Source organism: Brassica napus, chromosome C8 (genome assembly GCF_020379485.1).
Source record: "Brassica napus cultivar Da-Ae chromosome C8, Da-Ae, whole genome shotgun sequence".
NCBI classification, from domain to species: domain Eukaryota; kingdom Viridiplantae; phylum Streptophyta; class Magnoliopsida; order Brassicales; family Brassicaceae; genus Brassica; species Brassica napus.
In genome coordinates this window covers 38,892,118-38,917,516 of record NC_063451.1, presented here as the reverse complement: position 1 = coordinate 38,917,516, position 25,399 = coordinate 38,892,118, and the positions used below count along the sequence as shown (strand labels likewise).

Below are 25,399 nucleotides of genomic sequence, written 5' to 3'. Positions count from 1 at the left end.
AGACGATTGGGCAACTGTCTTTTTGGATTGGTTCACGACATATATATGTGAAACTCAATCAACACATGATGTTGTAGAAGATACATATATACTTGGGGTTACCTAATGCGAATAAAAATTATGATTGTCAATGCAAAAGAAGACGTATTTTATAAAATGCCAAATAGTTTAGTGGCAATTAATATGGATCACAGCTATACAAAATATCATAAAATCAATCATTTCATATTTTAGACAATATAATAGTCTTCGTTTTGTGACAAATGAAATTCATCATTTTCCTTCTGTATATCGGTGAATGGTGATTAGAATTTTAAAGACGAATAGACGATGTTTACTGGGTTGCAATTTCTGATCGAAAGGAGAGTACTTAATCGCTTCTTAGCTAATCTTAGTTTAAATTTGCTGACCCGTCAACTTTTGCACTGATCTATGCCCTACTTATATTGTAATAAGTGTTTTGTCTGGTATCATGAATAAAAGAATGGAAATATTTGTATTAACAAGAGATTGTTAGAGAGGGACTACCAAATGCAGTATACCGTTTTCATTTCCAATCGTTGAGTGATACGTTACAAACTAAAAATAAACTTGATTGGTTTTTAATGTTACTAGTTAGGGAAACTACAACCATAATATTAAATTTGGTATTGAAATAACATCAAAATTTAATGTTTTGTGTTCTATTTTAATCTTAATTGCCAACTACAACATCAAGTTTCACACCAGAAACAATATTACATGTTATTTTTGTTAATTTTAATAATATTAGTATTTTATTGATTTGTAGTGATTAATTATTATTTTATTATATTTGAATTTTATGTTTATTTAATAAAATATTATAAATTTATGTTTTGAATATTTATTTAGATTTATATAAATATTCTGTTTAACTAATTTATTTCTTATACTTATTTTGTTTTAACTATTTTATATATTTATTTTTAGTTGCTAATTTAAATTAATAAATAATATTAATTTAATTATATTACTGAATGAAATATAATATATATATATATATATATATATTAGGATTTAGTGTGATGAATAGTGGTGTAACACTATTCACAAAACATCAAGTTTGATATTTTGGAATACTATTGAAGTTGGTCTTTTACACTAGCTTGCAAAACAAGACTGGTTAGTTGCATTCAGTATACACGGTGATTCAACCAGAGATTTTAAAAGTGAACTAATTAAAATGGAAGCCGAACTTGCAAATTGATTTCAAGTGATCTTTTCTTAAACATTAAAAGTGATAATAGTTTTTTTAACTTAAAAAACTATTATATGGATGAATGGATCGCTTTAAACGACACTTCTATGGAACTTGATAAAAAGCATTCACCACATTAATCGCAGAAAAACTGACCAACCACGATCACTATTGGAAACCATATGCATGCGTGTGAAATTGTTAATATGGAAAAATGGTAAGTTGGACAGGACGGTGATGGATAAGAACATTGGCCTAATTCGTTAAGGCAAACCCACTAAAAGTCTCGACTGTACTTAGTAAAAATGTGATTTGATGGTTTGGCGTTTGACCGTTGGTCCATTTCTGACCATCTCTTCCCTTGTTTCCCACTTTTTATTTCATGTTAAACGAAAACAAATATCTTATTTTTCTTCGGATTCATAATAAATTACCTACAACGGAAAAGCATACATGATTAGATTCTGTTTTAGAAGTACTTGGATTTAAAAATATCAATCTGTTGATTCATTAGACTACAAGTTGTTTCCAACCCTAACACAAACCTTCATGCCCATTATATGCTACAAAGTACAAATTAAGGACACACATAAAACTAATGTTCAAGAAATCGCTAGGTGGTAGTTATGTACTTTATATGAAATTATTGATTAGGCGGGCGCTTAAAAAAATTTACTAGAAAACTGGCTTCGTTTAGGTCTGATTTTCCGACTATGGGTCTGTCTAGACCGATTTTTGGAACACTGCATAAAACCATCTTAATAATTTCATAGTTCGATATTACAGTCCGAAATTTAACAATTTCACCTTTTCAATTTTTTTTTTTAATAATTTCATAGTTTGATGTTTCAGATTTTTTTTTTCTTTCTAACATTCACTTGTTAGCGAATCTACAAGTTCAGTGACAGATACCAAAAATTACTATGAAGATTTTTAGTTAGAAATAAATAAACAACAAATAGTTTGCCAAAAAAAGGAACAATAAATAATGTAAACTAGTACTTGGTAAATTGGTGGTGGAGTGTTGAAGTTGAAGGGCATGGACATGCGTGTCGGTTAGATTAATCGAGCCCTTCTGTCGGACCAATACAATATTCAAATAAATTTATTTATTTAGTTTAATTTAATTTCTTTCCAAACATTTCCGAGAAATTATAAACTTCAAATCTAAATCCAAATTTTATAAACCGTTTCTATTAAAATAGTAGTTTTATGAATATGATCAGTGATGGTTTCTCACTAAATTTCTTCGAAATATATAAAATAAAAATTTATCCAGTTTGAGAAACTTTGATATTATTTTATAAGTTTTATCTTTTATTTTATACTACAATATTTGATGCATTTTTATATAGGAAATAACACATTTGTTTTTTATTAGTTTTGTAACATATTGGTTTATGATATACTCCCTCTGTTCCTGAAAGAAGGATTTTCTAGAGTATTCACGCATATTAAGAAAATAATTAATTTTTTACAATTGAATTTATTATTTATTTTACTATACATTTTCCAATAAATATCAACCAATAGTATTCAATCAATTCAAATATTTTCAATTAATGTTTCTTAAAAGTACACAATTTTTCAACATTAACTACTAAAAATACCTTAAAATTTTAGAAAATCTATCATTTTGGAACAAAAAATAAATCTAGAAAATCCTACTTTCAGGAACAGATGGAGTATGTTGAAAGCGTTGAGAAACATGATTTAATTATTTATGTCATCAAAGCGAATTTACTATTTCGGTCACTTGTCTAGTATAAATTATGGAGTTAAGTATATTTAAACTGGAATTATAAAAAATAGGTGGTCTATTAGAAAGTAATTTACAATAGTATATTGCAAATGAAGTCGAAAAGTTATAAGGTGATTGCAATATGAATAAATAAGTCTTTCGAGTTTTCAAAAAATAAATACAACTTGCATCATACGGAATGAAGTTGGAATAGGCGCGAGAAATCTACTCCTATTAGCCATGGACAATTTAATCTGTAATATTAGTTAACTTGTTGTTTTTTGTTCAAAAATTAGTTGACCGGTTTTAATTCAAAATTATATATGCTTAGTCAAGTGGTATAATTGTTATGTTTTTGGAAATTACGCACTTTCAATTCGAAAATGTTATATATTAGAACGAGGGAACACTATTTAGTTGTTTTTCATTTGCTAAACAATATTTAGTTGTTTGTATCCGTAGTTGTATCCATAATAAAGAGCTGCTATATAAAGTGCAATATATCTTTACCTATATATTTTTATGACATGATGCAATATATAAACATATTTATTTATTTAATCATCGTACTTTAATAAGATAGAAAAATAATCTACTATTGTTACTTTAATACGTCTTATTTGATTTGATTGATCATAAAGATAGAGGTAACTTACTGAAAACATTTTAAGCAAAAAAAACTGACTGAAAACATTTAAATTACATAGAATAACATTGAGCTATTTTCTATAAGAAAACATATATTAACGTCTAATTTAAAAACAAAAACAAAACTTCTGTAGCATATGTTGAGAAAAGACATGTTTATAATCTTCGTTTTTACCGTATGCAAATGTCTCATCACTTAAGTTTCTTTTTTTTTGTTTCTTCTTGTTTTTTTTTGTTTCTTCTTGTTAAAACTTAATTATATGTTAACCAAAAAAAAACTTAATTATATTGTTACGATGAGTTTCTCATCCGATAGATCTTTAATATAGAGTTCTTCTCGAGCGAAAGTATCCTTCAAATGGTACACTATGAGATCAGTCAGGAACACACGTACGGGATGACATATATATATATATTTTTTAAGAAGTGCATTTTTATTAATTCTTCCCAAAAGGACATCATTACAAAGGTTACAGTTCGGATTCAAACAAAATTCGGTACAACCCTGAATTTTTTTTTTTTTTCTTTTTTTTAATAACCGAGTATCCTGGCACCACCGTGGTGGTCCAGACTAGAGACCGGAGCGAGCAAGGACGCTACCAGGGCGTCACTATGTGGCTCACCGCGAACGCTCTTCGGTCTCGGGCGCTGGAGTTCCGCATGTGAATTCCCCAGTGGCCGAGTTTCGAATCCAGGTGGCGGAACTCACAGCCGTGAGCCTTTTACCACCTGAGCTAGAAGCCCCGGTTACAACACATCCAAGTTGTGGGCGCAACTCCGGGTTCTATCGTCATCACTACCTTTCCCAGGTTAATCTGGTTAGGAGCTAAAAGCTTCCCGCTCTCCTCTGATGCGCCTCTGTACATGGATCAGCACATGGAACCAGGCCAGGATGGAGAACAGGACGATCAGATCATTCCAACCGAGGTTCAGGCAGACGACCGTTCCAGACAGACACACCGAGCCGTGTACCGGATCGACCCGCACGCAGCCGGAAAAGAACTAAGGCTAGAACCATGTCCAGATGACCAAACCGACCGTACCGGAGCCCGTCTTTCCCGACCAACTCGCCAAGCCAAGACTGATGGTCGAGCCGGAACCCACTTGGGTCGAGTGGAAATCGAGACAGACCATAGTCTTTCCCTTTTGGTCCGTCTGATCCGAGCCGAGTGTCCCGATGAGCGTACTGATGGATCAGCCGGCCAGTATGATCAGTTCTTGAATTTTGATGATCAAAATTTCTCTAAGGCACGGATTCTACAACTGTCCAAGGACTTGGGTCGTGCTGGAACCAAGTTGGCGCATGAGCCTTACCAGGCTGACCGTCCGGAATGCGCCACGCCCGTTCTGCTCCTTACCGCAAAGGAACCACTTGGTTCAGACGAACCTGGACGTTAGCAAAAGAGTCATCTTTGACCAGATCTGGAATTTAAGAGTTTAATACATTGTCTTTCAAAATTCTAGTCAGATTCGATTTACTAAGTCTATCTTTAATACCTTCATATGTCTCTTTCTATTCCTCAAGTAGTATAAATATGTAAACACTTCTATCAATCAAATCATTCCATTTTCTTTCAACTTCTTTTTGAGTCTTTACTCTTTGTTCTTTGTTTAGAACTTTTCTAGTTTTCTTGGTGTGGCTAGCTCCAAGCAAACGCCCTTGTCTGTTGGTCTTGTGAGTCATATCAAGCAACGGTTCAAGATTGCCTCTTTGTTGGACCGGTGAGTCACATCCGGCAACAATCTGGTTCGGGAATATCAAAGGCCACTCCGCAACCTTTGTGCGACCCCTCATTCCATCAGATCTCCTTTTGGAGTTCATATCCTTTCTCAAATCCGGTCGAGTGATCCTTTAAAGGTGTATCATCCTCCTCACTGTAGCCTTTGCAGTCCATGAAGCTCGAACGAACAATAGAGGCCGATAAACATACCTTAGAGCTTCTGTGACCAGAGTCCAGACGCAGCCTCCAATAAAATAACAAGCCGGTAAAGAGACCCTGATAAGAAAAAATATCCCACCACGACAAATACACAAACAGACGAACCAAGCAAAGCACAAGACTCTGCTGACCCAAGCAAGAAACATGAAATATCATCGATGCTGCGAACCCGCCAGCCTCTAAAACCTGCACGATAAAGTCCAACACACCACCACAGGAATCAAGTGAAACACCGTGAAGCCGGGATGTGAGCGGGACCAAAGGAGACACCGAGATGATCAATGACAACCGGAAAACCGTCTCGCCCTTTGACGCCTTCAAGAACTAAAAGCCAATTTACCAGACTGATAGAACCCGACGCCGGTGTCAGCGGAGCCAGAGCAATTACAATCGAGACAAGATCGAAGAAAAAGCTGAGGCCTTCACTTGAATAGACAGGAACGCAGCCGTGAAGAGGAGATTATTGGTGAGGATGCGCCTCAAGAAGCCACCGAGGGGCCATAGATGACCTCTGTCAAAACATTTTGGACGCCTACACGAGCCGGAGTTGAGTGGAACACCATCACCGCCTGCGTGTTACCACCCACAACTCGCCACCGAGTTAGTAGAAACCTTCGGAGCACACTAGACTACGGAATAAAGGAACCTGTTCTCAACGACCCGCAGAGAACCAGAGACACCAATAACCGCAGCCGGAGAACCACCAGACGAACGGCAGGAAAGCTGCATAACCGAACTGAGATTCAACCATCACTTCCCCTCACGCTCGACGAGATCTGAGAGAGATCAAAAGGGAAAATAGATTTGTTCCAGAGCCCAAAAAGTCGACCACTGCTTCAACCTGCAACCACCAAGACCTCGCTGCGACTCCAGAGATAGCTGAACCACCACCTGCGACTCACCCCTCTCGAGCGGAGCTGTCAACGGAGCGGAACCCTAAGCCAGAGCCACACGCATAACCGGAGGAGGGGAAGAAGGCGATGCCGAGGCAAAGAGAACACAAGCAAGGGAGGAGAAGGGCCACCGGCGTCGGCCCATGCTCGGACGCGCCGCCGAACACCGGTGGAAGATTAAATTTTGTTTTGGCTTGAGAGAGAGATATGGGGAGGTGAGAGAGAAAGAAATAGTGTCAAACTCGACATGTTATATTTTGCTTTGACAGTAAAAGTAAAGGAAGAAATAAACTGGTTCATTTTCAAATCTATTTATATTGAGGAATTGGATTTCATATACATAAGAGAAAAGAAAATTAATGTTATAACTATAACAACGACTTGGTTATGATGTTTTGAATATTTTATGTAATAAGACATATTTTACCCTTAGACATTCACAACCGTTGATCACATGCATGTATTTTTGTTTTTTTCTTTCCCCTCTCATTTTATTTGATATGCATCTTTCTAATTAAACATAAGTCATTCAAATAATTATGCTAATAAAAATGTATACATTTTTCTGTATATGTTGTAATTTTTTTTTTAAATGGATATATATTTTCCATAAAATATAGTTTTGTCTTTTTTCGTAGTTTGTTTTGTCGTGTGATATTCTATAAAAAACATAGAATAAAAACATAATTTTATAATAAATAATAATATGTTAACATTATAATATGTGTAATTCCTTGACAATCTTATTATCTCGAAGTCTCTTACCTCTTATTTTACTATATACAAAGAACAACGCATCTCAGGTGAAATAGACAAAAAAAAATTGTAACAATTATTGTACTTACTGAATATACTATAATATTTTATGAACATAGTATAAAACGTTAAAATTTTCTTCTTCTTCCTCCCCGTTTTCCTTCTTTCTCCTCTTCTCTCGTCCTTTTCATCCTCTTCCCTCTTTCTACAATCTCCTCTTACCTCGTCTTTTTTCTCCAAATAGTATACAATATATAGATTGATGTATATTATTTCTCTTTTATAAATAGTATAGTTTTATTTTTTGTTTTGTGTATACACAATAGGCACGCAGCTGAGAAGAAAGTGGTCAAACTTTACTTACAATTGTCATATCAAAAAAGAAATACCGTAAAATGAACATATTCTTCATTTGCGAATCCCTTATGAATATTCATCAAATTAACCTTATTTTTATTATACATCTTCATTTTAATTTAAGTTACGGTTGAGAAAAAGGTGGAAATATTAGTGATAAAATGATAACACAAGAAGGCACTGGCAGTCGTATAGGAGATAGAGATCCGATTTGACGTTTGTCTTGTCTTTTCAGTCTGAAAAAAATAAATGAACAAAATATCTTCTTTTGCTTATTTTTCTTCGACTCACCGTTGGGATCCATGTCATAAAATATAAATACGACAGGAATATTCACACTTAAATATTGGAGTATAATATAGCCTAGTTTTCTTTTATTACGAAAGGGGTTTTACTTTTGGTAGGTCCTTCCATAACCGGATCCTAGGGTTTTGCTATCTATTTACGGTTTTTTTTTCTTTTCTATAACTTTATGGGTTTTGTGCAACAGAGCAATCTTGGAGTGATTAGGTGTATGGTATTCAGATATAAGTGAGGTGACCTTTGAAATAGTGTCATTTTGTTTTATTTTTACTTCTTTCAATTAGATTAATCAGTACGGAGAACGAAAAAATAATTCCAGATATTCATCAAAACAGTGATATATCTTACATCATCAAAAGAATCAACATAATGTTCTAATTAAATACTCATTGCCATATGTTAAATTACGCATTAGGGACATGATACTTTTTATTGCTATTAAAAAAAATGTTAACTGAAGTTCACATTTGAAAACTAAACTAGTTTCTACAAATTTAAATGAATCGACTATAAAAATGTTAGACATAAATATTAAACTTGGTCATCTAAACTCTTATACCTAATTTAGGGTGTGATTGTAAGTCACCTAGAGCGTTAATATTCTCGCTATAAACATTTTACTCTACTTTCAACCCGCTCACCAATCAGGTGAGAAAAAATTTAATCATTTTTTTTATTCCAGTTACTAGGCATGGGCGTTCGGGATCTCAATCGGGTTTCGGTTTTATCCAATCGGGTTTCGGTTTTTCGGGTTTATCAAAATCAGCCTCATTCGGATTATATGAAAGTTCGGTTCGGGGCCGGTTCGGGTTCTATCGGGTTCGGTTTGGGGTTAGTAAATCTTCAAAGAACCGGTACAACCCAATATACTTTCGGGTTCGGATCCCAATCGGTTTTTCGGTTTAAAAGTACCTGATTTTTACCTATTTTATAACCAAAATATGAGTAAAATCGGTTCTTCAGTTTTAAAATACTTGATTTGTACCTATTTTATAACCAAAACTTAAGTAGAATAGATTCAAAAATAAGCAACATCAACCGTGATCATTCAAAATCAAACGAAAAGTAAAACATATTTACTGATAAAAAGAAAACCAAATAAATAAAAACATAAAACGAAAACCAAGTTCTCATGAAATGAGAAACATTGTTTAACGAAAACAAAATCTAAATCTAAATACTTCAAGATTCAACGGCCATCTTCATCCATCAACCTTCATGTAATAGAACCACCAACCTTCATGTAATAGATAAGTATTTTAGATTTTCAATATTTCTTAGTGTATTTTGGATACATATTAGGAATTGAGATCATGTTTGGTACAAGATCTTTTCGAGGTTTTGAATGTTTCGGGTTCTATCGGATTTCCATTTAGATTCGGACTCGGTTCGGATAATACCCATAACCCAAAATACCACAAAACAAGATTCATTCGGTATTTACGTCGGGTTCGGATCGGTTCGGATTCATTTTTATCGGATCGGATTCGGATCGGGTTTTCGGGTTCGGTTTATTTGCCCAGCCCTACCAGTTACTATATAACGGAAGGTAAGAAACCAAGTATTTTTCTCTTGGTTTTATAAGTGGGAAGGTGATGCAGCGGAAGCTACGATAATGCAATTAACCTATTGATTCCAAGAATACATAGGAGACATTGTCTTCTTGAACTCGTTGAGATCCACAAATCTACCGAAAACAAGGTTGAGAATACTCTTTTCAATGCTCAACAAAAGCTCTTTATAAAATATCAATATCAATAATCTAAATACAAACTTAAGCATAGACGGCTATATATAAGAAAACCATAAAAATCCTAAAACAATAAAATAAAATTATCCTATTAATAAATAAACTAGATAATAACATTGAGAATATTTTCCATATATTCTTTCTACATCATTTTCTCCGGGTTGAAGAAGATTCGCCCTCGAATCTTAATCGTGGTTTTCAACTCCAAAATCTTCAAGGCTTGAGATCTTCACGTAAAAACTTATTCTTTTGCGACTCTTCCACACATAATATTCTTCAAATAAAAGAATATAAATTTGCCTCACGTCAGACAATTTAATCACTGTGAACAAATTCTTAAAATTTGTATTATCGGCACCGTAACGATGGAGAGTATAAGCTTGTACCATACAACCTAGTCCAAAAGTCCAGTTTGGAGCACCACCATCGATGAACGTGTAGTCTTCTTTATTATTAGACTTGTTTCTGTTTTTGATTTCCAGTGGGTTTGTACACGTCACATCTTCCACCCTCTCTTCAATTTCCTTTTCCTCTGAAACACATGTTGTAGTATGTTTCTTTGGATGCGTGAATCCAACACTTTGCTTGTAGATGACTCGGAAACTTTTGTCAGGCGTAAAGCCATAGATCACACCGTTTTTGATCTCCACCGAACTAACATCAAATTCAATGTATTTGTATTGAACCCAATCATCATCATCATAGACATTGAATATTGGATCGCTAACGATATCTATGTAAACGATTTCTTCACTTTCAACAAACAAATTTTCCATGATTCCAAAATCGAGTTTTGATTAAAAAACCAAAACACCAGCTCTGATACCACCTAATGTAGCGGAAGCTACGATAATGCAATTAACCTATTAATTCTAAGAATATCTAGGAGACATTGCCTTCTTTAATTCGTTAAGATCCACAGATTTACCGAAAACAAGGTTGAGAATATTTTTCTCGGTGCTTAACAAAAGCTCTTTATAAAATATCAATATCAATAATCTAAATACAAACTTAAGCATAGACAACTATATATAAGAAAACCATAAAAACCCTAAAACAATAAAATAAAATTTTCTATTAATAAATAAACTAGATAATAACATTGAGAATAATTTCCATATATTAATGTCAGTTACGCAAACTTTTTATTTTTATTATACATTATATATCTCATTTACTCTATAACTTTTACTCCAAATTACTCCACTTTAATTATTCTCATTTACTATAGTGTTTGTCAATCACAGTCTTATTCTCCTTTTCGTTTAAACAATTTCGTAATTAATGTATAAGGTCTCACTATTCAATTAGCCAAATTTAATTAAGACTCTACGAGTGTGATCGGTAGTTATCAGAGTAAAACAGAGGAAAAAAAAAAGTGAAAAGTGGGGAACTATACAAAATGTGGAAATGAAAAGAGAGAGTAAAAAGTGGAGTAAATCTTATTACTCTAACAAAACCAGGAGTAAATGGAGTAAATGTCAAAGCTGATATTTCATCTGATTGATGAACTTTGGGCTGAACTTTGGAGTAATAATTTGAGTGATTTACATTTAAAGGCAGTTTCTGAGCTTTTATTACACTCAAAGACAGTTTCAACTACTGAGGTATTTTATCTCAACTAAAACAGAACCAGAAAGTGGGGTTTTCAGCTAGTGGGACCCATCAGTTTCTCTTTCCTTATCTTCTTCTTTTATCATTGTTTTTTTTTTCTTTCTAGCCAAAAATAAATTTTATTCTTTTAATCTTTCCAAACAAGAAAAAGAAGACACAAAGATCTCAAACACTACAGAACCCGTTATAATATATACCGCAAGAGCCCTTTTGCTCTTCAATTCATCTCCCCTTGTGCTCTTTAACTCATTTCCCTTGACAAAAAACTCACTATTTTTGAAATCTGAATTTGAAAAATATTTTATAAATGATAAAACTACGATCTTGAAGTGTAACATATAGTTAAAACGTAAAAGAATGAAAGATTATGTTAAAGAAATCAATGGCGGCCGTAAAAGTTTTGCAGAAAACCCTAAAATTCTGGAGAAGATGAAGACATATTTACTAAAATGCCACTGATTAAAAACTTTGAAAATAAACAAAATATGTACACATTCATGGGTCGTACACATGGATAATGATGTGTATGTACACTATTATATTAGTAATTTGTAAACACATCTAAAGGTGTTTGTGTATTTAACATTTATTTATAGAAATATTTACACTATAAGTCACTTTTTGACTTATTTTATTACAACATAGTTCACTTCTTACCCTTGCACACTTTTCCTAACTTAATTCACTGTAAAGTTCATTACTTTAACTATTTTAGTTTAATTATAACTGCAAACCAAAACTATATCGATAAAAAAATTAAAAATCGGTTAAAAAAGTCCACACAAAAAAACTCCAGAGAACACCACGAAGCTCTCGTTCAAGCTGTGTTCTGATATTGGTAAGTTTGGACATGCCTAAATAGTGTACATATGCACAAAGCAAAAACTTTTGTACAAGTGTATATAGTGAGTAATCTTTAGATGTGGTGTAATATTGGTAAATTTGTACATGTACTTGGTAAGTGTCCATATGGACAACATGGAAACCTCATACATATGTACATGGTGCTAAACTTGTAGTTGTGTTTTACGGGTGGGATGTACATTACATATGTGTACATGTGGACAGTAAACAACGATGTTGTGTAATATTAGTAAATATGTACATGTACATATTCAGTGTCCATATGGACAACATGGGAACAACCATTTGTACATGGTGCTAAATTTGTGGTAGGTTTTTGGTGGGGGGAATGTACATTAAATATGTGTACATGTGGACATCAAACAACGCTGACAAGAAAATGTGTGCATGGAAGAAACCGATGTACGCGTTTAGTTTAATTAAAAGAACGAGTGGATAACCGCGACAGGATCCCGTAATGAATATTAGGAAATTGAGAAGTGTTGTGTACACAATTTCCTTAGACAACAAAGTCTGTTCGTGGCAATTTTCCCAAAAGAACGAGGTGAATGTACAAGTAGTATATGGACATGTGGACAGGAAACAACGATGGACAAGGTGTGTAGATGGTGCTAAACTTTTAGATGTTTTGTAATACTTGTAAATATGTACAAGTCCAGAAAGCGTACATATGGACAAGGTGAAACCATTGTACATGGGACATAAAGTTTAAATTGCAGATGTTTCATGTTTTTAACGTGTTGTGTTTAATGTGGACATTACTTTATGTGGACACGGTGATGTGGACACGGTAGACAATGTATAATGTGATGTGTACATAGTATATTGATAAAAGGAGTCCATGTGGACATGTTAAATACCATTGTACACGTTGCGATATCTTAAAAAAAGTAATCAATATTGATTGGCATTCACCTCTGTACGTGTAGATGGTGCTACACGTTTAGATGTTTTGTAATGCTTGTAAATATGTACATGTCCATAAAGCGTACATATGGGGACATAGTGTTGCAGATGTTTTTAACGTGGGTGGATGTACATTAAGTATGTGAACATGCGGACATGAACCATGTTTGCTCTCGAGATTTCGTGATAGCTGGAAGCGCGTCGGAGATGAATAAATGTCACAACGAAGATAAATCCTGACGATTAAGGAGGAGCTGGGACATGGTTGTGGTGAAGAAACCTTAACATGTGAAGGCGCAGCAGTGGTCTTGGTGGATGAAATTATTGATTTTAATAGTCTGATCCATGGTGGATGATGGGTCTTATGCATCGTCTTTGCCGTCGTCTACGTCTCCACCGTCATCTATGTCTCCGTCGTCGATATGCCAAAATCGATAACGTCTCTGCCGTTGATGTTGTTATTGTATGTGTCACTATTACACTATCATCGGAACTGTAGCTTGACATATCTTAAAAGATAAATTGAGAAACATAGATTATAATTACATGCAAGTTCTTTTGAAATAATAATCTGAATAATCAAATTTAAATTTAGCAAAAATAGAAAGTTTAGGAGGAAGAAGACGAAAAAAAAATAGAAGGGCCCATTTCATCTATGATTTGTTTGATCCTTAGATTATCTATAAAATGAAAGGTTGTGATGAAATTTTGTCAATAGAAAAACATATATATAACTTAGTTAGAGTATACAGTTGAGTGAAAGCTTATTTAGTTAGGTTGGTTAAATAATTTAGTTAAATTTTGTTAAATAAAACTACTTTAATCGTAGAAACGTCACATAGTGTAATAATAAACTTAAAACTGTCCTAAGGTATAATATTTTCTAATAATTTTTCCACCATTTTGTGTTGCGCAATGAGTGCTTTATAGTCAAAGCCTACATGTTTTGTAAAACTTACTGTTCTTAAACAGTTAATAACTAACGAATGGGTATATGAACAAATAAAGAATATGAACATGTCCTTCTTTGAATTTATACCTGATAGGCATAGGCCAAACATGGTCAAAATTCATCCGTGAGTACATAGACAGACGTATTTAGAGGTTAAAGTCTGTAAAACAGAAAAATGCAGTTTTATAATGTAATACAAAATAATGTAGAAATGCATATTAATGTTTAAATATTATAAATAAAAATGTTTAAATATTATAATATATCTAATACAAATGATCAAAAAAATGTTTACTATTTTAATATCCTAACTAGTTGAAGTTCAAGAACTTTGTTTTAATATTCTAACTAGTTGAAGTTCAAGAACTTTGTATATAAAACAGTCTGATGTGGTTTTGAGTATTATGAATAAAGTTAGGGGCTGTTTGTTTCACTATTTGTCATCTCCATCCCGATGATTCATTTGTATTATCTATTCAGATGATCCATTCAGATTTTTGTGACTGTTTGTTTGTCCATCCAGATAGTTCATCTAGATGAATCATCTAAATGAATCTTATGTTTGTTTCTTTATTTTTATTTCCATCCAAATGAGTTTAGTAAACAAATTATCAAAATACCCTTGTGTTTATTTAATAATATATTTGATATTAATTTTAACTATATTACATTTATTATTCAGTCTAATATATTTACATAATAATTATTTCAAAATTAACGAGTTTTTTGTGGTTTTGGCGGGAAAACAAGATTTTTTTGGTTTTAGCGGGAAACGCATTTTTCGGTTTTAACAGGAAAATATTTTTTTTTGGTTTTGGCGGAAAAGCACTTTTTTGCAGTTTTGGCAGGAAAATACGTTTTTGCGGTTTTTGCAGGAAAATACGTTTTTGCGGTTTTCGAGGAAAAACAAGATTTTCGGTTTTGGCGAGAAAATGAGATTTTACGATTTCGTGAAAAAATAGTTTTTAGATTTTTGCGGGAAAACACATTTTTTGTGGTTTTGTTAGTTTTCGTGTGTGACAAAATGATATTATGCTTAGATTTGTAATTTGTGAATTACACTAAGGGCATACCTTTTAGTTTTCATACCAAAATAGTTACACCTTTTAGTCATTTATTTATAATTAATGTTGCATCATTTCGTAAACAATATAAACTATATGTTAACCATCAACTTTAATCGAATTGTTGAATATCATCTCATAAATTATTTTAAACCGTATTGCTTTAGAAGCGTCTTCAATAACCGTACATTATACAATCAATTTATTGCTTGCCAACTATAAGTCTACTAGATTAAGACCCGCTCCTTGCACGGGATAAACACTATATATATAAATTATTTTATGTATTATATGTTTTTACATATTATTAAATAATAAATATATATTGAACAATTAAAAATCAGTAACTATTACATATATAATTAAATTGGTGCGAACGTATAAATCAATTTTATTAATTCAAAAATTTTAAAAAATTTTTTGATAGGATATGTAATTAAATTTAAATGATATTAACATACATAGTATATTTTTAATATTAATGTCTATTAAATGATGCTTTCTACTCATATGTTTTTTTGATCATGTGTATCTTTAATGGCAAAAACTTTAAATTATTGATAACAAAATTTTCATTGAATTTTAGTAATTTATAATTTAAAATTTTTTATCAATGTTAGTTCAAAACTTTTATCAAAAAAAATTATTCAAAGTAAATTTTAAAATTAAAATATTTAATTATTCAATATGGTTTATAGTTTAATTTAGAATGATATATATACATATATATTTTAAATCTTAATGATTAATTAAATTAGACTTTTATTTATATGATTTTGTAATCATTTGTATTTTGTCATAACAAAAATTTTAAACCATGGATCGCAAAATTTGAATGTGAGACTTTTAACAGTTTTAGTAATTTATAGTCGTTTTTTTAAATTCAAAATATAACATATACAGAAAAATCTAAATTTTTATAATATGGTTATTGTGATTTTTTTTAAATTATTTTAATAGTTTAAAATTAAACAAATTTGATAGAAGATACATTTTTTTATCAAATCTTTATTATTCAAAATCATTAATTGTCATATATACTTTAGCCACATTAGGCAATTCCGTAATCTTTATTTAAGAAAATAATAAATGACATTAATAATAAATTTATGGTTAGTTTAATAAATAGCTTATTATATAATTAGATGGACCAACATATTTCTCTAATAATTCTAAGAATCATCCTAGTAATGACATGTGGCTACAAAAAAAAGTTGTAATGTTTCACAAATAATATACCGGGGATATCTCTCATAAGTAGTGTAAATTATTGCCCTAGCATTTTCGTAGACATTGTGGCATCAGTGCATATTTTCTTCCACTTGGATGACAGCTCTGAAAGAAGAAAAATTGAACCAATATAAATTCCACGAGTCAAACTCAAAGTCATCTTCAACTGAAACTCCCGAAATTATAATAGTATACCCTAATGTATAACCAACAAATTAGTCGTATTAGCTATTTAGCTGTGTATTCGTGTGCACAGAACCGGTCCTCAGCATAATATGATAAACGTAATACGATTTGGGCTGACTGGGTGCGAGAACACTTAGTGAGACAAGAGTCCTTTTGGGATATTAGAGATACTGGCCTTGGCTCCTGGGTCCGGCGAAGATTACTACAGTTGAGGCCAATTGCAAAGCAGTTCTTCCGTTTGGAGATTCATAATGGCCAGACCACGCGGTTTTGGACAGATCTATGGCACCCGCTGGGTAGATTGATTGAGGTTGCAGGTGAGATTGAGACTCAGAAACTGGGTATAGCGCGTAATGCTTTGGTGTGTGAAGTGTGGAATGCTGGTCATTGGGTTTTTCGTCGATGCCGAGATAGGCAAATGAGCGATATGATTCTAGCAGTCGAAAGCCACACGCTTGTTGATGATCGTACTGGTCCTGATATTGCTCTATGGAAGAGAGGACCAAACGAGTTTCGTAAGATTTTCTCTACTGCTGATACATGGCAGCAGATACGTACGCACAGTCCTACTACGGCATGGAGCAAAGTGATATGGTTTTCCTTAGGAGTACCTCGTTTTGGATTCATTACTTGGCTTGCTATAAGGAATAAATTGTCTACGGGGGATCGCATGCGTGCTTGGGGCCTCACTCAAGGATGTCTGTTCTGCGGTGAACCAAACGAGTCGCGGGATCACCTTTTCTTCGCCTGCCCCTACACTTACACGCTTTGGCTAGAGGTAGTAGGAACACTAATGGGTCGGCCCCCTGATCCAGACTGGGAAACCACGCTTCATCTTCTTGCTACACACAACTTTGATCGTCTTGCCTATGTTCTTCTGCGCCTAGTATTCCAAGTTACAATTTACATGATTTGGAGAGAGAGGAATGACAAGAAACACCATAAGAGGCCAAGACAGGCTAGCCAATTGGCTGAGGTAATTGGGAGAGCTGTGAAAAATCGGTTACTGTCAGTCAAATATTGGGAGAAACCTCATCTACGGGGCTTGATGCAGCGCTGGTTCCATGCACACTCTTAGGCTATAATGTCTTTAATTATTTTTGTACATAACTATTCTTTCTTCTGATGATTAATAAATTTAACATTTCATCAAAAAAATATACTCATATTTATAATAGTATATGATTAAGAAAAGAAGAGACAAGAAAAGCTGGAGCTTCCAGTTCTGCTGCTAAGTATTGTGGCAAAAGACAGAAGAAGTGTTTATTAAGGATTGCAAATATTGAAAGAAAGAAAAAGAACAAGAAAACATGTTGTGGAATAGTAAATCTCAGCTGCTTTTTGTTTAGATAAAGAAGATTTACTTCAATAGTTTAAAAGTTAAAACATAGAACAAGATCTTTTAGCGTGGTCGTACATAATAATGTTCTTGTTACCAAAGGCTGTTATTACTCTATCTGCACCTACTTCTCAACTTTCCAATCAATTGCATGCAAAAACAATTGTTAACGTACATTATTGAATAGTATGTATTATATTTCTGTATTTATATGATATATCTCAATATATATATAGCCTGTTTCTCTATATCTGATTTTTCAAATTCCATAGATAGCTATTCAAAGTCTTGCCTCATCAATGAAGAGAAGATCTATATATCACTTAATTCTTTATCTGAAACAGAAGTTTTAGAAATTAATAAAGCGTACGAATAGCCATATTGTCTTATCACCAATTCACCTTGCAAACTTAATTTATCCAGAGAGCTGCGAACCTTTCAACTAATACTCAAATGATCAATTATTTCAACTGAAATTGTACTTCATCAAAATACTAATTCGACCCTTATGATTAGTGGATAACATCTAAAAGGGTAAATTGATTTATTGCTATCATTGCACGATTTAGACAACCGATCATCATATATGTATTCACTTTCTTATGTTTAATCTGACATGAATGAAGTAACTAATAATTTGTTCCATCTTTAAACGGGTCTCGCATGTCTCTATGATCCTTTTCTTCAGCGGTGATATATGTGCACCATCGTTCCTTTACCACCTTCCTCTTCACATCAGATAACGCTCTCCGCTGGTTACTCATCAATGCATCAACTATAGTATTGGCCCCAAATCCGCGAAACGTTGCCGTTTCTTTAGATCAATCAAGGCCATGATCGATCGAGTAGTTCGTTTTCTCGTCGTCCGACCACAATAATTATATTCGTACTTACATATGAGCTGAAAGAGTTATTGACTATTGTCTTAATTAAGAAGATTCCTTGCTTAATCTGCACCAAAACACATGTCATCTACTTTGAAAACGTTGGGTAAAAAATGTTATCTACAAAATAGCTCTAAAGTTCATAGCCTTAGCATTTACAAATTACAACAACAAAAATTTTCTAAAGTTAATAGTAGCAATTAGCAAAGGACGACAAGTATTATATTCATACGTACTTACATATGAGTTGAAAGAGTTATTTTCTAGTTAAAAAAATTAAGAAGGTCAATTGCTTAATTTGTACCAAAATGTCATCTACGTTGAAAAACTTGGGTAAAAAAGGCTCTAATTTTACCCAAAAAAGAACTCTAAAGTTCATGGCTTTAACTTTTACACTAATTTTTTTTCTAAAGTTAATAGTATAGTAGTTAAGGACCACGTATGTGCATGTCTATGTTTGTGTATTAGTAAATATGTATGGGAGTAAGATTTTTGTCTTCTTCTTTTTTTTTTTCAATGTAGTAAGATTTTGTGTAGACGCAAATGATTTGACAAGACAAGACAGTTGTATGCTTTGTGTAAAATGATGTGATGTTTTGACTTGACTCCTCATTCTCTTTTCCTTTTATATTCAATAATTTTATTTATTTTTATTTTCTATCCAATACGGTTATTTATAACCTGCTTAATTACTAGTGTGACCAGTTGACCGTTAATCCAAAATTGCATCCTTTAAGGTTATGAATGTTTTTTTTTATAAACTCTATCGGCTAATCTGGTCGGTTCCGGGAGGAAGGTAATTAGTGCTACATAATGGACTAGTCCGAAAGCGTACTACACTGTCTGATCTGAGTTTGAAATACCTTCTGACTAATGACAGAGGATGGACCAATCATCAGTTATGGCCCAAAAAGTTATGAATGTTTGGTAACGGATACAAGTAAACGCATGTATATTTTTATTTATGTAACCATTCACCCTAAACATACACACAAAACACATAGTGTGGTTTGTAATTAAAAAAGAAAAGAAAATAGAATTGGAAGTGTGGTCGACGACCCGCACATGAAACGCATAAGAAGATAAGTTGGTGCGGTTTGATGTGTTGGTGAGCTTTGTTTTTTTTTTCATTTCAATTTCTTTAATTCATTAAATATAAATAATTAAGTTTAAAATATGTATCAATATAATTTTAATTTATAAACAGAAAATGTCATTTTAGAACTATAATAGCTATGTAATATACAAAATATAAACTAATATATATCAAACTTAATTATTTATATTAAATAATTTAAGAAAAAATGTAGTTGTCTAGAATATATTTAGTAAATTAATGTACAATGGGGCTACATAATTTTAGATTTTGTTGAATTATTGATAGAGACGAGAACAAATAATACAAACTCAGATAACGAATTAGATGACACAAAAATATCAAATCTACAAATGCAGTAGATGGAGAATATATGGCTCAGATAAGAGATAATATTACAAATATGTTGTAGGTAAACTCAAAAATTTTATAGTATCTTTGTCTATATTGTGTCATAAGAGAAATTTAAATTTTATATATTTATTAGTAATAATTATATTTTGTTTTATTAATATATTTGATTTTAATTTGTATTCCGCACCGCTTATAATATTTTTACCATTCTACTATTGTTTATGTACTGCATTTCGCTTTTGTTACCATTCACATTTTATTATGTACCGTTTTTATTTTTAATAACCGCTAGTATTCTTCAGTTAATAAAACCGCGCTTTGCCCATACCGCAGTATCTAATTCATTCATCCCGAACCGTTCATCCTTCTGTTACCATTCGGAGCCTAAGACTCCTTTTTTAAGATTCTCTTGCATGCTGTATAAATGTTGAATGAATTGGATACATATGGTCTTTTAGAATACATATTGTCACATATGAATATTTTTTCTTTGTAAGAAATATAATCTATACGTTTTATAACGTATATGGTCTTATGAGAGTTTTTGCTTGTATGCTATTGTTTCCAGAAGACAACAAAAAAGCCAAAGATTTAGGCCAATGGACATAACATATGAGAGCTAGTAGAAGTATAATCCTTATGGAATGCAAGCATCAAACGGACTTATATTATTCAAGAGATTAACTGGAAAATTTAAGAATCTGGATTTGCTAATTTTGGCATAACCCTTGAGTGAGAGAGACGTAAATGCAATGTTGAATTAAAACAAACTTTGTGGTATTCATTTATTTTGTTCTTCGATGTTTCAGACTTTGTTTTTAGAGATGAGGCCCTCAAATGAGTCCGAGCAGTTAAATAATTAAAAAAACTATTGGGCTACGAAGTACCTTAAGCCCAATGCTAAGATCTATGCAAAAGCCCGTATATCGTGAAAGCCACCTCGAATGTTTCACATAGAATTGAAGAAGAAAAGCTTCACGAGAACATCACTTCAAATTGACTGACATACAAAACTATCAGAACACAACTACATAAGAAAACTTGATTCTGAAAATTATGTAGTCTAGGGTCCAGATAACACATGTACACTTGCATTAGACCGTTAGTCAAACATTTTCTTAAATCAAACTAACATTAATGTAAGATTGGTCCCTCATATAACTCATGTCTTGACTTAAAACCACATCCACACGACTCAAAAACAGATTCCATTACAAGCCTGAGGGCATCAGCATCAATGAACCTTGAGTGGGGTTCATAACTTTAATTTTTTATTATTTTTTTATTATTTTTTCGTTTGATTTAAAAAAAAAAAAAAAAATTAAGCAGACCAATCGCGGACCACCACCAAATAGCGTGGAGCCCGCGATATAGTGATGAACCAGGTTCATTCCACTGAACCTGCAGGAGCTGAGTTCACAAAAAAAAAGAATATTTTAATTTTTTTTTTTTTGAGAAAAGTGTAAACTTGTGCATTGAACCTTCAATGCAGATGCTGTTACTACTTTCCCTTAACTTTATCTCTTCTTCATCATTTTGACTTTTGAATACTATTGCAAATCCTCAAACACCAAAGACATTAACTTAACTAAAGCATCATGTCATGTACTACCCCGAACAACGTATGGGAAACGGATGTTTATCATTCCTCATATTATATAGTTTTCATGTCCCACATGACCAAATAAATCATCAATAATTTGAAAAAAAAAAATGAATATACAAATTATGAAAGAAAAACTGAAAAAAAAAGAATTGAGATTCATTATTTCCTCATCTGGGAGCATAGGAGACGGTTATATCCGTTGGCCGTTTCATGTTCGTCGCCCATTTCTCCGATTCTAAATACAGTTGCGATATTTTCCCGGCGACTCTTCCCATCTCCGGCCGATTCACCGGATCCTCCACAGCGCACTCCAACGCCAATCGCGTCAGCTTCTCCACCACCGCCACCGGAAACGAATCCCCTAATCTCCGATCAACCCACCTCCTCAGCAGCCCCTCTGTATCTCCATCTCCGCCGTCGATCACCGCTTTCGCGGTTTCAATCACCGAAGTCCGCTCGAAATCCCCGGTGGCTTTGTCGTACCTATACTTCAGCGGCTCCTCGCCGGAGAGAAGCTCAAGCATCACGACTCCAAACGCGAACACGTCTGATTCCCGAGTGGCGATCCCGGAGGCCTGAAACTCCGGCGACATGTACCCTCTCGCGCCTTCGAATCTCGAGGAAGAGCGTCCTCTCCGTCCGTGTCCGTCTCTCTCCGGCGTCGTTTCGTTCGTTTCCCCGCATAACTGCGCGGTCCCGAAGTGGCAGATATTCGCGTTGTAATCGGGCTCCGTCACGATCACCGCGGAGCTCTTGATGTGGTTGTGAACGAGATTCTCGATCTTGAGCCCAGTTTTGTTGTGGATGTAGTCGAGCCCATGGGCCAGATCCGTCGCGATTTGGATCCTCGAGGCCCAATTCGACAACACGGTGAAGTTAGGGTTCTTAGGGTTCCGCAAGCAATCGGCGAGAGACGCTCCGTTGACGTACTCGTAGACTAAGTAGATGTGATCGCCTCCTCCGCTTCCGGAGACGGAGGCCCCGAGGAGCTTGATGATGCTCCCGTGGTGGCTCCGGCAGATATCGGAGAGGCGATCCTTAAGCTCGTCTTTGGCGATCCTCCGCCTGAACTTTCTCTGGAAGACGACGACCTCTTTCCCGCGCAAATTGCATCGCCACGAGGCTTTGGAGGAGGAGGAGGAAGACAAGCGGTGGGCGAGGAAGTTGTTGGTGGCGGCGCGAATCTCGGAGACGTCGTAGATATGAGGGTTTTCGGGTAAGGATTCGCGGAGACTAGCGAGGGATGTTCGACTTGCGGCTGAAGAAGAAGCACCGGAGGAGGAGGAAGCAGGGGTTTTGTTAGAATTCGAGCTCGTTGTTGTCGTACCGGTCGTGCTCGTTGACGGAGAGCGTCTCGAGGAGTGGTGCCTTCCCTGAGATTGGCTCGGCCGAGATGGTCTTCGAGTCGGCTCTGAAGCATTGACGCCCATTTTGGATTTGCACATACGGACAAGTTATTGTTTAAACGTGTGAAGGAGACGTCGCAAATCAGACATTAGACGGCGAAGCGATCGCGAAGACGGAGACAGGCGCAATATAGTAAGTGCGCATACGGAGTTGGGCGCAATATAGTAAGTGTGGACACGGAGATAGGCGCGTTATAGCCGGCAAAAGAAGGGAAGTCTTCTTTTTTCCTCTCTTTTTTTCATCTGTGGGTTAGCAATTTATAGAGAGAGGTCCTTGAACAAACAAACAAAAAGAGAGGTCCTTTTCTCGAAATTAAAGTTTGATTCATACTTTAAACAATCTTAAAAGTTGCCAGGTCGAATCTATTCAGAAAAGGCGTTGACTATAACTTTTTTTTGGCGAACGTAAAAACATTTCTACAAGACACTCTATAATTTTAAATATAAAGTTTTTTGCTTTCCAAAAAGAAACTTCAAATTTTCATTTCGAAGAATGAAACTCTATATATGAAATTTCACTACTCAAAATTTCAAATTTAAAGTTTCATATTTTTATTTGTATTTTGGTCCCTACAATCACACATCACCATTATGATTTATAAATATTTTTCGTTTATTGTTTTAATCCTTAAAAAAATTATATCTCATAAATATTTTAAATTTTGTTTACAAATTTTAAATTTTGCACATAAAATTAAATAAAATTTTAAAATAAGATTTAAAATATTTTAAGTTAGATTTGGACAACAATAATATACCATAAAACCTTAACAAAAATATTTTTAAAAAATATATGAAGACATAACTATTACACAAATTTAAATATTATAACAACACTAATAGTCAGGTAAGTTTGATCCATAAACTTCAATTTTTTTAAATATTGTCCAAATTTTTTTATGAAACTGAAGATGATTGTTGTTGTTGTTGTTTTTGATGTCTTTTAATTTTCGTAAAATTCTTTTCTATTCATATCGAATATATTCACGAGTATTAATATCATCGAAAAGAAATTATTTTTTAGCAATATTTTATATTTCTCTTTTACTTTCTTGTTCTGATCTAATGTATTAACAAGTATCAATATTACCCGATTTCAACAACTTTTAGCTCGTAATCTACAAAGTAAAAATGAGGAGAGCCATTTTTACTTCGAAATGCACTAATAGATCATATATGAATTACGAAAATATTTCTTTTGAAGTTTAATATTAATTAATTTATTTTTATTTAATTTTTTTATATTTTAATATAATATTTAATTAATTAATATTGTTGTAATATGTTTATGTATGTGCTAGTTATTTACAATTTTTTTTATGAATTCAAATTAGTTATGACAAATATAAGGACCATATTATAAAATATAAATAGTTTTGAAGTTGAGTTTGAAGTTTTAATTTTGGAGAAAAACACATTTAAACTTCAAATATAGAGTGTTGGAAACTTCAAAATAGAGTTCCTTTCTGGAGAGATACACAAAATCTTAATAATAATTTATCTTAGCTATGTGTGGCCAACGTTGTACTTAATGTGTGTTTAAATTAATAATTAACCTTTCTTTTATGGAAAAACTGTCCTGGTCGAACTTGGGAGACTTTTTGAGTTCGCCTAGAATGGGTGAGAGGTAAAGAACATGATTGGTTTGTAACGAATGAAAATAATTGATTTGGAAAGAAAAAAACATAGTTATATATGATCTTTGGGAATTTTAAATGTTAGACTGTGGCCTACCAATATGTAGTATTAAAGTTTAATTGGTTAAAGATGCTTTAGGTACATTATGCATCCTCTGTATAAAATGTTTATCAGTTGCACCTAAGCCGGACGTATGTGGATTTTCGTTCACATTAACAAGTAAAGTGAATAAGCCATTACTTGTATCGACCGTGTTAAGCTGTAAATCGATAACAAACTAAAACGTTTTTTTTATTATGAAAGTCATGCAAGTGAGATACATTTCTTCACTACTAGTTACTTATTTTAAGAGACCAGTTTCAAACATTCCACCAAGCTTTTCCATTAGTTATATATATTGTCCAAAAACACTAACAATCACCCACCAAAATAATTTTATATTTCCATCTAAATCTACCTTTACTATATACATTCATGGACGAATTAGTTTGGAGTTAAAATCCTAATCGTACCACCACATTTTCCCAAGCATAAATAAACAACGAACGAAGTTGATGCTACTTTGTGGTAAACCAGTGGTAAGAGTTGATTTGAATTAAAGCGAAAATCCATCGATTCTGTATTCAAGTTTTGGTAAAACGAAATTACTGTCA

At 33.4% G+C, this 25,399-nt stretch overlaps 1 protein-coding gene and 1 pseudogene across 1 annotated transcript; one reads left to right on the top strand and one right to left on the bottom strand.

The window, feature by feature from the left end:
• Window positions 1–12,654: 12,654 nt before the first annotated feature.
• On the top strand, window positions 12,655–17,501 carry LOC125592010. Its single transcript, XM_048766981.1, has 2 exons — window positions 12,655–12,682; window positions 16,561–17,501. Exons 1-2 carry the CDS (start codon window positions 12,655–12,657, stop codon window positions 17,499–17,501), a joined length of 969 nt encoding a protein of 322 aa, XP_048622938.1.
• Window positions 17,502–21,781: 4,280 nt separating this feature from the next.
• LOC106412456 lies at window positions 21,782–23,322 on the bottom strand (annotated as a pseudogene).
• Window positions 23,323–25,399: the final 2,077 nt, after the last annotated feature.

What these genes read in the sequence shown, in the direction of transcription:
- LOC125592010 (XM_048766981.1), top strand. Translation starts at nt 12,655, where the DNA reads ATGTGGACAGGAAACAACGATGGACAAG. An exon ending in AGGAAACAACGATGGACAAG is followed by an intron (nt 12,683 to 16,560) that starts GTGTGTAGATGG and finishes GAGAACACTTAG; the next exon opens with TGAGACAAGAGTCCTTTTGG.